The sequence below is a fragment of the Aphelocoma coerulescens genome, chromosome 15 (assembly GCF_041296385.1).
Source record: "Aphelocoma coerulescens isolate FSJ_1873_10779 chromosome 15, UR_Acoe_1.0, whole genome shotgun sequence".
NCBI classification, from domain to species: Eukaryota; Metazoa; Chordata; class Aves; order Passeriformes; family Corvidae; genus Aphelocoma; species Aphelocoma coerulescens.
Window position 1 is genome coordinate 10,738,228 of NC_091029.1, and position 13,442 is coordinate 10,751,669.

Genomic DNA, 13,442 nt, shown 5'->3' on the forward strand with positions numbered 1-13,442 from the left:
AGCTGAAAGCAAAGGCCAGAAGAAGGATGGAGATCTGTGCTGAGCAGGTCTGTGTGCACACCAAGCGGACAGGCAGGGGTGGCAGAGCTGCTGCATAGCCACTGTCACTGGGGCTTCTTTGGGAAAGGTGCCGAGCCAGTGGGAGCTCTGACTGACAGCTCAACATGAACTGTGGCTTTTCAGATGTACCAGAAACACTCTGATTTTGTCCATGTTTGCACCACAGTGAAGCTGCTTTATACAAAATAATTACCCAATTCTGTTGTCACTAATGACGTGCTAACATGTTCCTTTAAAACCTGGCTATCAATTTTACAGATTTTCAACTTCCAGATCCATTGCTTCTCCTACAATTGCATATTTAAACTACAGCTTAGTGAAAATGTATGTACACAAACTAGCCCCCACAGGAGGAATCAACTGCTCTCCAGCTGTTTGGTCTCTGATTAGGGCTGAGGACACTGTCTGGTGAGAAAAAGGATACTCTGGATGGGCTGGAGTGGTGGAAGTGCTGTCCATTCAGCACCTGGTGAGGGGCAGCCTGTCAGGGCAGCCCCAGGACTGAAGGGAAGGTGCTGCCATCGCCCAGCAGGTGCCCCAGATGCTCTGTATTGCAATCAAATCAGCCAGCTGGGACTGGAAACTTAATAACAGCTAATCTCTTGTTGCAGCATTTTATGGAGGGAAAAGGATTGATAGCCATGACCTGGACTTCCCCTGGGGGAACTGGAGGGTGCAGAGCTACACAGACTAGGGAAGCTTTGGGTCTTTTTAGAGCAGGGCTGGAGAGAGGAAAGGCTGAGGGAGAGTTGAAGAGGTTGAGGTGAACATCAGTATGAAATATCAGTGACACAAGTTTCCAGAGCTGAAGCTGCCACTGTGAAACTGTACAGCATTTGGATTTTGAAGGTACCTCTTCTGCTAAATGAAGTAGGTACCCAGGCTCCTACATGGCAGATTTGTGTCCTTGATCAACCATACAAAAAGGGACAAGAATTATTTATATTTATATATATATATATAAATATAGTATGCATTATTGAGAGTGCACTGCATTTGGTCCCTGTCTGTCAGATGTGAGAGTCAGAGAGCAAAGCACTTGGATGTAGAGGGTTTTTTGCTTGAGTCCTATTCTATAGCCTGTATGATTATGTCCTTAGAGAACACTGTAATCTTGTTGATGGCCCTTGATGAAATGCAGACTAGAAACGTGCAAGAGCAAAATGCTACCAGATTAAAGCCTTCAATTATGCCCAGCTAAAGCAGACTCTTATCCTATTTTATCAGACACTTTCTGCAAACTCCTCTGCAAAACAGTCCCCAAAATGCATAAATCACTCGACTTGTTTTGTGCTTCTATGGCTGAGCTGCTGTTGAGGGGACATGAGGTGGTTGGAAACTATTTTGCTACTGTGTACTAACACCTCAGGTCAGTATGTTTGAGACAACTTACTGCCATGAAGTGAGCCTGAGCCTCAGCTCAGAGAGCTGATGGGAGCAGGTCTGGGGTTGCTGTGTTACTGCGATAGGACCTGTTCTTAACCCCTAAGCTGGGTTTATTCTAGCACTAGTAGGTCTCACTTTATGCCACCTATTCAGACTGAACTTGGATCCAGACAGCTCCTATGAAGAGCACTGAGTGTCACTTACTAGACAATGAGGCTGAGAAGTAAAATCCCAGTTTGTCTTTCAAGAAGCTTTCCAGATACTAAATATGTGGCATTAGAGGGTTAAAAATACATGCACATCAGCCTGGCTTTCCCCATGGTGCCCTGGTAAAGCCTCACCATGGGGTGCAGGATGCTGCCCCTGGTGCTGGGATGGGGGCTGTGTGTGGAATATTGGTGGGTGATGGAGACTCCCACTGGCCCCTCTTGCCAGATGATGATGAGGGCAGAGAAGGATGTGGGTGATGGTGGCAGCAGATGGAGAGGGGATGGTGGGTATGGAGAGCTCACCTCAAAGGCAGGAGGGGTGTACGACTAAAGCTGTTGGTACAGGAACTGAGAAAGGCCACTAGATCAGAAACCAAAGGAGCCAGATAGTAAAAAGCCCTGAGGAAGCAAACTGTAAGCAGGAAAAAGAAAAGAAGAAAAGGAAAGGGGAAAAAAAAAAGAGAGAGAGAAACGAAAACACAATGGAGTTGAAACAGGAGCAAGGTTGTATGGGAAAGGTTTCTACTGGTCAGGCTGGCTGTTAGTAGAGCTGGGGTCTTGCATGGTCTGCAACAAATCACTATAAATGGTACAGACCTTTTCTCTTGAGTTTGCTTTATTTGCTGTTGAAGTAGCCCTCCCTTGGTGCTGGTTCTGGGAGGAGGCAGCTGGGAGAGGTCTACCCTCAAGGGCTCTCTGCCTTCACATGGTTTTCCCCACTGACCCCATGCAGAGCATCTCCAGGGCAGCTGTGGAACTGCCATGGCTTTGTTTCCTTTACCTTGGTGAAGAACTGGGATTTTAGCTTCCCCTTCTTGATGGATCTTTGGAGTTGATGAAAACAGTGCAGCAACAATCAGCACAACCTCATTCTCCCACCTTTCTGCTCCATCATGGAAATGCATGGACATGCTGTGCCCACACATACCCAAGGTGTGCCTGCCTAGGGACACCTCCTGCACGGACCTCTCCCCACCCCAGGGCAGAGCAATGTGCACATTTCCCATTCTGCCAGGAGGCACAGTCTGCTTCTCCATTTTAAATGAGTATTAAGAGCTGTAGAATTAACAGCTCACAGCCAAAAGGCTTGGAGCAGGGAGGGCAGCTCACCCCCTGGGCCCCACGGCATCACTGGCTCCTGCAGAGCCAAAACTAAGCACCTCCAAACACCCAATCCATGGATGCTCAGGCAGAGAACATGACAAACCTACAGGGAGGGGGGCACACTCCCCCACAGCCCCTGCCCTGCCAGGGTGCTCACCTGCCAGGCCTCCAGCTGCTGCGAGAGGTTCACCTTCTGCTGGATGGCGTCCAGGAGCTGGCTGTTGAGGGACATCATGTCAATCTTGCACTTGGTCAGCTCCACCTCCACCGCGTTCTTCCTGCGGGGACAGAAATCGGGGCATGGCACTCTTTTATTTTTAAACAAAGAGTTAAGCATATCTAAACGAGTCTAAAATTTATGTCTTTCACTGTTAAGTTGCCACATCCTAAGGTGTTTGTAGTTACAAAAATGCTGCTAGCGAGGATTTTCTTGTTATTTTCTAAGTCCGTGAGAGACTTTTCTCTCTCACAGAAGAGGTAGCAGGGAATGTAAACAACCCAGACACCTGCAACCTTGAAAAGTCTTGTTTATGGTATAGTAGAAAAATATTTTGACAATGGATGTTTTAGGATTTTAGCCAATCACCCCCAAGGGGTGGCTGGCCCTTTGTCCAATTAGGCTATGAAGAAAAAAAGTCTATAAAAGAGTTTGTAAAATAATTAAATAAATCAATCTTGCTGCACAACTCCTGCCTGCTGGATCTTCTCCTCCTCCTCCTCCCTATGGCTGCGGGACACGGTGCTATACCGTAGGAACCAGGCCTGCGGTAATATTTGGTGCTGCCCGACGTGATCTGCACTCTCTGACGTGTCCTGCTGCTGCGAGCCAAGCCAAATTCCCCTAGAGGTACGCTGCTCCCCTTTGCCCCCCGGGACCGGGAGGTCCGACAGAACTGAGAAATGGCAAACAGCGGCTCACAAACCGAAGCTGCGATGCTGATCTGGAAAGGTGTGTTTAGCATATTGCGCACCTCCATTCCTGAAAACTCAGTTCGGGAATTATTAGACTGGGCTACTTTAAAAGGGATTTCCATGGACAGAGATACTGCCCTGGACTTTGCCTTATGGCAGGAACTCGGATGCGCTGTCCGACAGGAGCTCCCGACTGGGGACTCAGCAGCGTTAGAATTATACAAAACCTGGCGTTCATTATTTATCCTGCTGACAGACCTTGACTGTGACAGCAGGGCTGGCTCGCCTATCTCGGTGATGAGTGACAGAGGAATGTCCGAGGGGGGCCCCGTTGACTGGGTTTCCGGGGAAAATGATAATGGATTCAGAAAAAAAACCCCGGCTCCACAGGCAGAGCCTGCGCCGGCTCACCCTGCACAATTGCAGGACTCCACAGCCCCCAGGGACCCCGCGCCGCCAGAGGCGGGGGGGTCAGGGCAGCAGGAGGGCGCACAGCCTGCCTTGCCTTTCGGCTGGGCGGGGGCCATGGCTTATCCAGGGCCGCAGATCAGCGGCTTAGCCACTTGGACGCCCAGAGAGGCTCCTAGCTCGGTTCCGTATGGACCTGGATCTAACTTCTTAGCCAGCGTAGCGCCGGGCGTGCCTGCCCCGGGACTCCCTGGGTGTGGTCCGCTGCCCTCCCTGGCGCTGGACTGTTCTGCGCAGTCGCAGAACCGAGACATCGACCTATTAGTGCAGCATTTGCCTTTGCTGATGGAGCTGCCAAACTTATCCCGAAGGATGGAGGAACTCCTCACCCTGCTAGATCAGCGAATGCCCGAACCAGCGCCGCCCGCGCCCCACCCGCCATCCGCGGGAGACGCGGCTCCGAGCCGAGAAACGGCGCGGCCGGCGGCGAACCTGGCAGCGGCGGCGGCTGCGGAGCCGCGGCCAGAGACGGCAGCTGCGGAGCAGCGGGCAGGGGCAGCGGCACCCAGAGCGACCGCCGAGAGCGGGCCGGCGGCGGCAGCGCCGGGCGCGGCTGGGGAGCGCGGAACAGCAGCGGCAGCGGCGACCGCGCCGAACGCAGCTGCTGTGCCAGAGGCGGCGGCGCCGAGAGCAGCTGTAGCCTCAGAGACAGCGGCAGCAGTTCCAGTACCAGTTCGGTCGGGGCTGGCCGAGACGGCCTCCCGTATAGAAACTGCTGTTAAAACTGCCGCGCAGCCAGCTGCAGTCTGTCCTGTCTGTTCTGCCTCTAGCGAACTTAGCCAAAGTGCCCCTCCACGTAAATTTCTGTTCACTCCCAGCACCCCAAAGTTGCCTTTGCCTGATGATTCCTCGTCAGGCAGTGAGGCAGATGAGGTGCTGGCCCCAGGTCGTCAGGCGGCTGTAGCCGCGCGGCGAAGAAAAAGGCTGCGCCGGTCTCGCCCCTGGACCTTTCAGGACTGCACGGTAACAGTGCGTCCGACGCATTACAATCGCTTCTTAAGAGTCCCTTAAGATGCGAGCATTGGAGGAGGGTGACTGGAGGTCATTAGAAATCCTTGGAATGCCATATAGATCTGAGGATTCTGGGGGTAACGGGGGAGCTGTTACACTCCATCCACAGGCGGTGCCAGAAGTTCAGGATGGTAGTGCTTCCCCTAAAGGGGAGATCCAAGCTTTCCCAGTGTATAAGGCTCTCCCAGATTCAGGGGAGCATGACAAGCATGAGGTAATTGCCTGGAAAGTTGCCCAGGACCTCCAATCCAAGGTGGCACAATATGGGCTAGGTTCTGCTGAGGTTATGCAGATAATAAGGGTGATAAATACAGATTTGCTTTCTCCATTTGATATCAGACACTTGGGTCAAATTCTATTTCAACCTGTACAATTTACAGTTTTTGAGAAAACCTGGAGAAAGCTGGCCGGCAAGACTGCATTAGCAAATATGCAGCTCCCTGCTGCTGATCCTAGACAGACAGCAGGAGTGGATGCTTTGATGGGGACTGGTCCCTTCTCTGATCCCAGTCTACAGGGTAACTTGTCCTCTAGTGTCCTGCAGCAAGCTCAACAGGTCGGCATGGCTGCCCTGTTGAAAACCATACAGTTGTCTGCGCCCAGAAAGCGATATACTGAAATAGTTCAAGGCAAATCAGAGTCATTCCTCTCTTTTGTAGAGAAAGTCGCTGCTTCTCTTGAGAAGCAGGTTGAGGATGACGGGTTAAGACAGATGTTGTTAAGGCAGTTAGTGAGAGATAATGCAAACGAGGAGTGCAGAAAAATCATAGATGCCTTACCAGGGGACCCTGAGGTAACAGACATGGTCAAGGCCTGTGCTAAGGTGGGATCTGGGAACCAGAAAAGGTCTGCCTTGGCTGCGTTCCTGCAGCCTGTTCACGCATCTTCTGGTCGTGAACCAAAGCGACCAAAACAGGTGAAGAAACGGAAGCGGCCTAAGCCGAGCCAAAAAGAGAACACACCGATCCCCCAGTGCAGGAGGTGTGGCAGGCCAGGCCATTGTACGGGCTACTGTAGATCCCGGACTCATGCCGATGGTCGGCCTTTGTCGGGAAACTTCCGCCGGGGTGCAAGGAGGGGAAATTGCTCTCCGATGCAGTCTCTCCCCCAGAGAGTGGCACAGGTACAGGCACAGGCCTACCCAGCCACCCTAGAGACAGCACCCAGGGATCAGACGGGTTTGACGTCCACACCGCAGCCGCAGTCGTCCTAGACTCTAGCGGTATTTATAAGGTTCCCTTGGATGCATATGGACCCTTAGCCCAGGGATCCAGTGCGATGCTGGTGGGAAAACCTGATGTTGCCCATCAAGGAATCTTAGTGCACTCAGGAGTTATTGATGCTGACTTTAAAGGCCAGATTTGCGCTATGGTCTCCACGCAAAAACCCCCTGTAACTATTCCTGAAAAGACCTGCCTTGCTAAATTAGTGCCTTTTAAGTCTTGTGTCCCCAGGATAGAACAACAAACTCACAAAGATAACGGCAGTGGATCTACAGGACTTCCACAGGCCTTCTGGACTGCAGACATCTCTGACCAAAGGCCACAGATGACATGTACCCTGGTCCTGCCAAGCGCCCAACCACCCCGGATTCAGCTTCGAGGTTTGATTGATACGGGTGCTGATGTAACTATCATCTCCTTCTCTGCATGGCCTCCCTCATGGCCTTTAGCCCCGGTGGGATCGGCCATCGCAGGATTAGGAGGAACCACAGAGAGCTATTTAAGTGAACGGCCTGTGGTGGTGAAGGATTCAGAGGGACACACAGCTACAATTAGGCCTTATGTTGCTACCACTTCCGGTAACCTTTGGGGACGGGATGTGTTGGCAGCTTGGGGCGTACGGATTGGGACAAATTTTAGCAGGGGTCACTGTGTGTAAGAGCGCACAGTATCCTACACTGCCTTTGAGGTGGTTGATTAACACACCAATCCGAGTCAGACTCTGCTCAGTTAGTTGAATTAAGGGCTGTTACCATGGCTTTTCAGCGATTCTCACAGGAACCTTTGAATTTGGTTACTGACTCTGCTTATGTAGCAGATATCACCCAACGCTTAGATTGTTCCCTTCTGAAGGAGGTGAATAATGCGGCTCTGTTTTCGCTGTTGCAAACCTTGTGGTCTGCAATTCAGGCTCGAGTGCATCCGTATTACATTCTGCACATTCAAAGCCACACCAATTTACCAGGTTTTCTAACGGAAGGCAATGCCAGGGCTGACATGCTGGCCAACCCTGCATGGGTAGGGCCTCAGCCTGACAAAATTGCACAAGCCAAGGCATCGCACGGTTTCTTCCATCAAGGTGCACATATCCTGCAGAAGCAGTTTCATTTAACGCCAACCGAGGCGCGCGACATTGTCAGCGCTTGTGCTGACTGTCATGGACTCGCTGCGCCTTTGCCAGCGGGGGTAAACCCCAGAGGGCTAAAAGCCTTGCAGATTTGGCAAACGGATGTAACTCACGTCCCAGAATTTGGTCGGCTGAAATATGTGCACGTGTCTATTGACACTTTCTCCTCGGCTATGTGGGCTACTGCTCACACTGGAGAGAAGGGCCGTGATGTCATTGCCCATTGGAAATTGGCTTTCTCAGTCCTGGGCGTGCCAGCTTCTGTGAAAACCCATAATGGTCCTGCCTATGCCTCGGAGAAGATGCGGCAGTTTTTACACCTGTGGGGTGTAGACCATACCTTTGGTATCCCACATTCTCCTACTGGCCAAGCCATTGTTGAACGTGCTCATGGTACCTTGAAGCGTGTTTTGGACAAACAGAAAAGGGGAATGCATGGAGAAACCCCACAGAGCCAACTAGCAAAAGCTTTGTATACAATTAATCACCTTACAGTACCACAAAATTCAAATAATCCTGTTATTCTGAATCATTTTTTCTCATTGCAGTCTGCAGGTGACAGACAACTGCCCCGGGCAAAAGTCTGGGTGCGGAATTTACTCACTAACCAGTGGGAAGGCCCACATGAGCTTATCGTTTGGGGTCGTGGGTATGCTTGCGTTTCCACAGATACTGGGATACAGTGGCTACCTTCAAAATGCGTTCGCCCTGACCTACGGCACCAGAGGCAGAACAGGCAACCTCCAAATGATGACCAGAACGCCAATCATCCAAATGGCGACCAGAATGTAGATCATCAGCCTAATGACTCTTCTGATGATGACCAGGATGTCAACCATCAGGCAGATGGTCCTTCTACAAGCAGAGACTGGGATGGTCCTTCTACAAGCAGAGACTGAACTTTAAATTTCTTGTTATGGAGTCAGATAGTTAAAGCCTTAAGGACATATTTAGAATTAATAACTGATGTAGATTTCTATTTGGCATTAATAGTAGAGTTGTTATCTTATAAAACAAAAAGGGGGAATTGTAGTTACAAAAATGCTGCTAGCGAGGATTTTCTTGTTATTTTCTAAGTCCGTGAGAGACTTTTCTCTCTCACAGAAGAGGTAGCAGGGAATGTAAACAACCCAGACACCTGCAACCTTGAAAAGTCTTGTTTATGGTATAGTAGAAAAATATTTTGACAATGGATGTTTTAGGATTTTAGCCAATCACCCCCAAGGGGTGGCTGGCCCTTTGTCCAATTAGGCTATGAAGAAAAAAGTCTATAAAAGAGTTTGTAAAATAATTAAATAAATCAATCTTGCTGCACAACTCCTGCCTGCTGGATCTTCTCCTCCTCCTCCTCCCTATGGCTGCGGGACACGGTGCTATACCGTAGGAACCAGGCCTGCGGTAATAGGTGTTCACCTCTGCTGTATTCTGGACAATCTATTAATCTGAAGAGTAGGATAGAACTTTTGACATCATTACTTTAAAACCAGCAGATTTCTCATAAGCACATTGTGAAGAATACTGAAAGAAAATTACATATACAGCTGTGTAAGATAATAGTGTGCCTACATAACGTGCAAGATTTGCCAATAAAAATATTTTTTCTTTTTCTTCTGTTTACATGCACAGAGAATACAAATGGTATGTGCTAAAAATCAAATGACCTGTGTCTGATCACTTGATCAATAAATTGCAATATAAAACAAACAAATAAAAAAGCCTCTAAGAGTGCTTTCACTTGGGACTTGGATTGAAGGAAGAAATTAAAGAAGAGACCTTATCCCAGCATATACTTTTTAAGAATGACAAACTATTAAAATTGTTTGAATTAAATGTCAGGCTTTAGGAAAAGCCCCCAATTTCAGTGTAGTTGTCCCAGCCCTTGGGAACACCTCTGCTGCATTTCTTCCCAGATATTTGGTGGCCATTGGGCATGTGATGCCATGGACAAGGTTACCCAAGGAGCCCCAAATGCTCAGTGGCTGAGATGTTCCAGCTGCTCCTTCCTTGTGGAGAGGAATTGTCCTTCATGATGGAGCAATTTCCTAAGCTGCTGACGCTGGGAAATGCTACTCACCATGCTGGGACCACACCAGGTGAGCACATAGCTTAGGTTTTCAATTAACTGCTGTGTGATAGGAAACTGTAACATGACTTGCTGGGAACCATCTTTCCTTGCACACACTTTTGAGAGAAATAACTGCATCTTATTAACTGTAGCTAATTCCTTGTCTCCTGATAGCTCCCTTGTGCTCCCCTGCAGAAGAGCAATTTGGGAATTTGTGTTTATATTCCAGGTACTGGTTGCTTAACACTTCCTCTGAAAGGATCCTATTTTCCTATTGCTTCCCCTGTTGCCAAACTTCAGCTTCAAGCAAAAATTTTGCACACCAGATGTGTACCTGGGGCAGTGATTTTTTTTTTCTGTTCAGAGTTAGGGATTTTTGGGGGGATGGGTTCAACAAAAGCGACTTAACCATCGGGTGTGAGGTGGGAAGAAAATCACAAGCCTCTCCAGGCAGTGACCAGCCCACGCGGTCTGGGAGGAGTGTTTTCACTTCCAGTGACAGGATGTTCTTGTCTGCTTTCACTTGATGCCACTTTCTGCTCCTTAATCCCCCTCGCCCATGCCCCATTCCCGGGGTTCCTGTGCTGCAGGACAGCCAGCCCCCAGTACTGGTGCTTTGTCCAGCAGGGTCACAGTGAACTGGAAAAGCTGCGCCCTTCCACTCCCGGCTGTGGTTTGGGCACCTGAAGCAGCCTTTTGTTGCAACGCTTCCCCACTGCTGGTTGAATGTTTCCAGGGGATTGATCGCAGCAGTAGTGTTGCCATAGCCACGGCAGAGCCAGCAACCCACATGCACTGGGAATGTCAGAACTACCTCCCTGTGCCTGGCAGACAGCTGGGATGCTCCTGATCCTTGCCAACAGATGGAGGTGTTACAGAGGACAGCAATGGGAATTTGGTAGCCAAGGGCAAGGGCAGCACTGACAATCAAGCCTCTTATAAAAAGGGATGATGCAGGCTGATTTAGGTCCTGCACTCTCAGAGGTGCAACCATCTCCTGCTCCTCCTCTTGCCTAGGGCTTGAGTATTAGACTTTTCCCTAAGAAGCTGGACTGGTGGTGTCCTGGCCCACCTGCTTGTTGAAGGGATTATCAGATGAACCCTTTCTAGCAGAGCACAGAGAGGTAAAGGTGTCTGTCCCTCTCCTCTGGGCAAGGAGTGCTCAGGGCATTTTGGTAAGCCCAAGGACAGAGCTGGGGAAGGGGGATTTGGGGAATGGGGGAGCAGAACTGCACAGACTTGTAAGGATGGTCAAAATAAAGAGCCAAACCAGTGGGAGAATCCCAAAAGGAGAACCAGAGAATTACAGGACTGGAGATGCAAAAAAGATCTTGGAACAGGAAAGGAGAAGGAGTGACCAGAGGAATGGGTTAGGGAAGAAGCCCAAGCAGGCTGTAATGGGGATGGTCAGGAAAGCAGGGCTGTGTGTCTGGAATAGCAAATGAAGAAAAATATGACAAATAGGCCAGACCTAGTGTTGCCATTTGGCTCCCTGATGTCCTCTCCTCCTTGCTGTGACTCACACCAGCACTAGGGATGGCACAAACATGGTTAACAGAATCCTCCTAAATGCCCCAAATCGAGCCATGAGGCAGCTCTGCCTTTAGCACCTCCTGCCCTGCTCCCAAGCTCCTGGCAGCATTTCCCAATGCCAGCAAAGCCAAGATATCATTTTGTCACAGCTGCTGTGGAGAGCAGGAGAAAGCCTCTCCAGAGGTATCTCCTGCCAAGGCACTCCGCAACTGCCGCCCTAGCCTGGCTCTGGCTGTTGGTGCCACTCACTTGGCGATGGCCTCGTCGCGGTCCCTGATGGCCTGCAAGAGCCGTTCGCTCGCCTCCTTGTCCTCGGCAGTGCTGCGCAGCCGGTCTCGCTCCTCCTTCAGCGTCGTCATCTCCACACTCAGCAGCGTCACCTGTGGGCAGATGGAGGCCGTGAAACCCAGGGCTGCTCAGGAAAATGCACCACAAGTGTGTGCGTGGGAAAATGCCGCATGTGCCAACCTGCAGGTTGAGAGATCCCCTGGTCATAGGAGCTGTGTCTGCTGTGTGGGGGGCTGTTAGTGCTGGTGCCACCCTCCATGAAATGTGCTGGCTTGCCCTGGGATGCTGGCCTGAGCAAGATGTGTCACCAGGATGGCCTCAGTAACATGCAGAAATAGCACTGAAGTTGTGCAGCGCAGGACCCACCTGTGACTTTGCTGTCACTATGGCATCAGTGCTAAAATACTGTCCCTCTCCAAGCAGTTGGTCTTGTGCACACATCCTCTGAGTCTGCCTGTTGTAATTCTGATCTTTCCAGGGTTAAATTATTGCTAACATAATTTACCAGCAAATAAGATTTTTTGAAGGGACCATTATGTCTCCTGAAGTAATATGAAGCTGTAGACAAAGGGTGTGAAAATTCCCTTTTATGCCATGGAAGGTGTTACACATCTTAGAATTTTAATTAGACTTTAAAATATGTGTGGAGTCTTAAATAGTCTGAGAAATGATCTACCATGTTGGTCCTGTGCAGAGTGAGTTAACAGGGTGTGAAATCATGCAAGGATTGCATTAGCACAGCTTCACAATATTTCATACTCATTTAATTTCTTTGTCTAGCACACACACATGCTCTGTTACGCTACTCCACCACCTGGAAACCCTTCCAGCATTTGACCCACCTCCTGCCTCTAAATGCAGCTCAGTAGTGCTTGAATCTTCAAAGAAATCTTTAAATAGAGGGCAGACAGTCAAAAAGGGCTCATCACATCCACAGCGTGGGACAATCTGCCATGAGCATGGCATGGCTGGGCTGGGGGGAGGAGGGTGCACCCTGTCTGTGCAGAGACTCCCCACACGACTGGGGAGCTGTGCTAGGGCTGCCAGGGAACCAGGGAGCTGTGCCAGGGCTGCCAGGGAACTGGGGAGCTGTGCTCTCCCTCAGCCCTACATAGGGGGCACCTCGGAGCAATGATGTGACAGAGAGCAGTGGTAGTGGGGCGACGTGAAAGGTGCTGAGCACTTCTACAGAAATCCCAGGGGACAGAGGATCTGGATGCCCAAAACATGGTGTTTGGGGATAGGTTTGGGATTTTTTAATTGGTTCTGTCTGTGCTTCAGGTAAGATTGGGAGAAAACAAACAGGCAGAAGGTGTGAAATAGCTTCTCAGTGTAGACAGAGAGGGGGGTGACTCCTGTCTCCACCTGTTCACCATGCTCTTGGGAAGGAGCAATGAATGTGTGTGATGCTACAAGGTCCTAAAAGCCATTTAGAAGAAGATCCCCTTTGATTGTATCAATACCAGTGCCACAACAGAGGGATAAGGAGGCAGCAGAGCACTGCTTCCCCTGGGTGGACAAGATTTCCACATGCATCAATTTTCTGTAGCACTGAACAGAAGATGATGTCGCCTCTTCAACAGGAGGTGAGAATAATTATTAACCTGGAGCAAGTGTGAGGCTGGATAACAGGCAAAAGCTGTGGGAGATGCGTACTTGCTGTGGGAGGCCAGAGTGCCTCTCTGAGAGTAATGGCTGCTGCATTTATAGCTATGCCCCATCTTTCTCCACATCACACAGAGGTGTGAGAAGAAAATAGAACTGCAGTCCTCCCTCTGCTTACTAAATATTAGGAGCTTTGGTAATCAGGGACCCTTAAAAGCAGACACAGGGTTCCAGACTTGCAATCCAGGGCTAGTATTCTGGTCCCTCCTGGCTGGAGAGTTTGGGGAGATCAGACAAGCCTAAAATCTGTGAATAAGCCTCTAAAGGTCTCTGTCAGTACTGCTAGGTTGCAGAGATCGAGCTCTTGTCTCCTCCATCTCAAGTTTAAGGGCAAGGGGGGCTTGTGTGTGGTGCACAGGACTGTGGCAGCATGGCCAGGGCAGTGTCTGGAC

General features: G+C 50.0%; 1 protein-coding gene across 2 annotated transcripts in view; it reads right to left on the minus strand.

The window, feature by feature from the left end:
- Positions 1–13,442, minus strand: part of BICDL1 (BICD family like cargo adaptor 1) — a 56,243-nt gene that overhangs the window by 4,548 nt on the left and 38,253 nt on the right. For both annotated transcript variants that reach the window (XM_069031104.1, XM_069031103.1), the window contains 2 exons: positions 11,347–11,477; positions 2,917–3,037 (listed from right to left, as the gene is read on the minus strand). In XM_069031104.1, the coding sequence (XP_068887205.1) occupies positions 2,917–3,037; positions 11,347–11,477 (252 nt within the window). The remainder of the gene's footprint in view (positions 1–2,916; positions 3,038–11,346; positions 11,478–13,442) is intronic.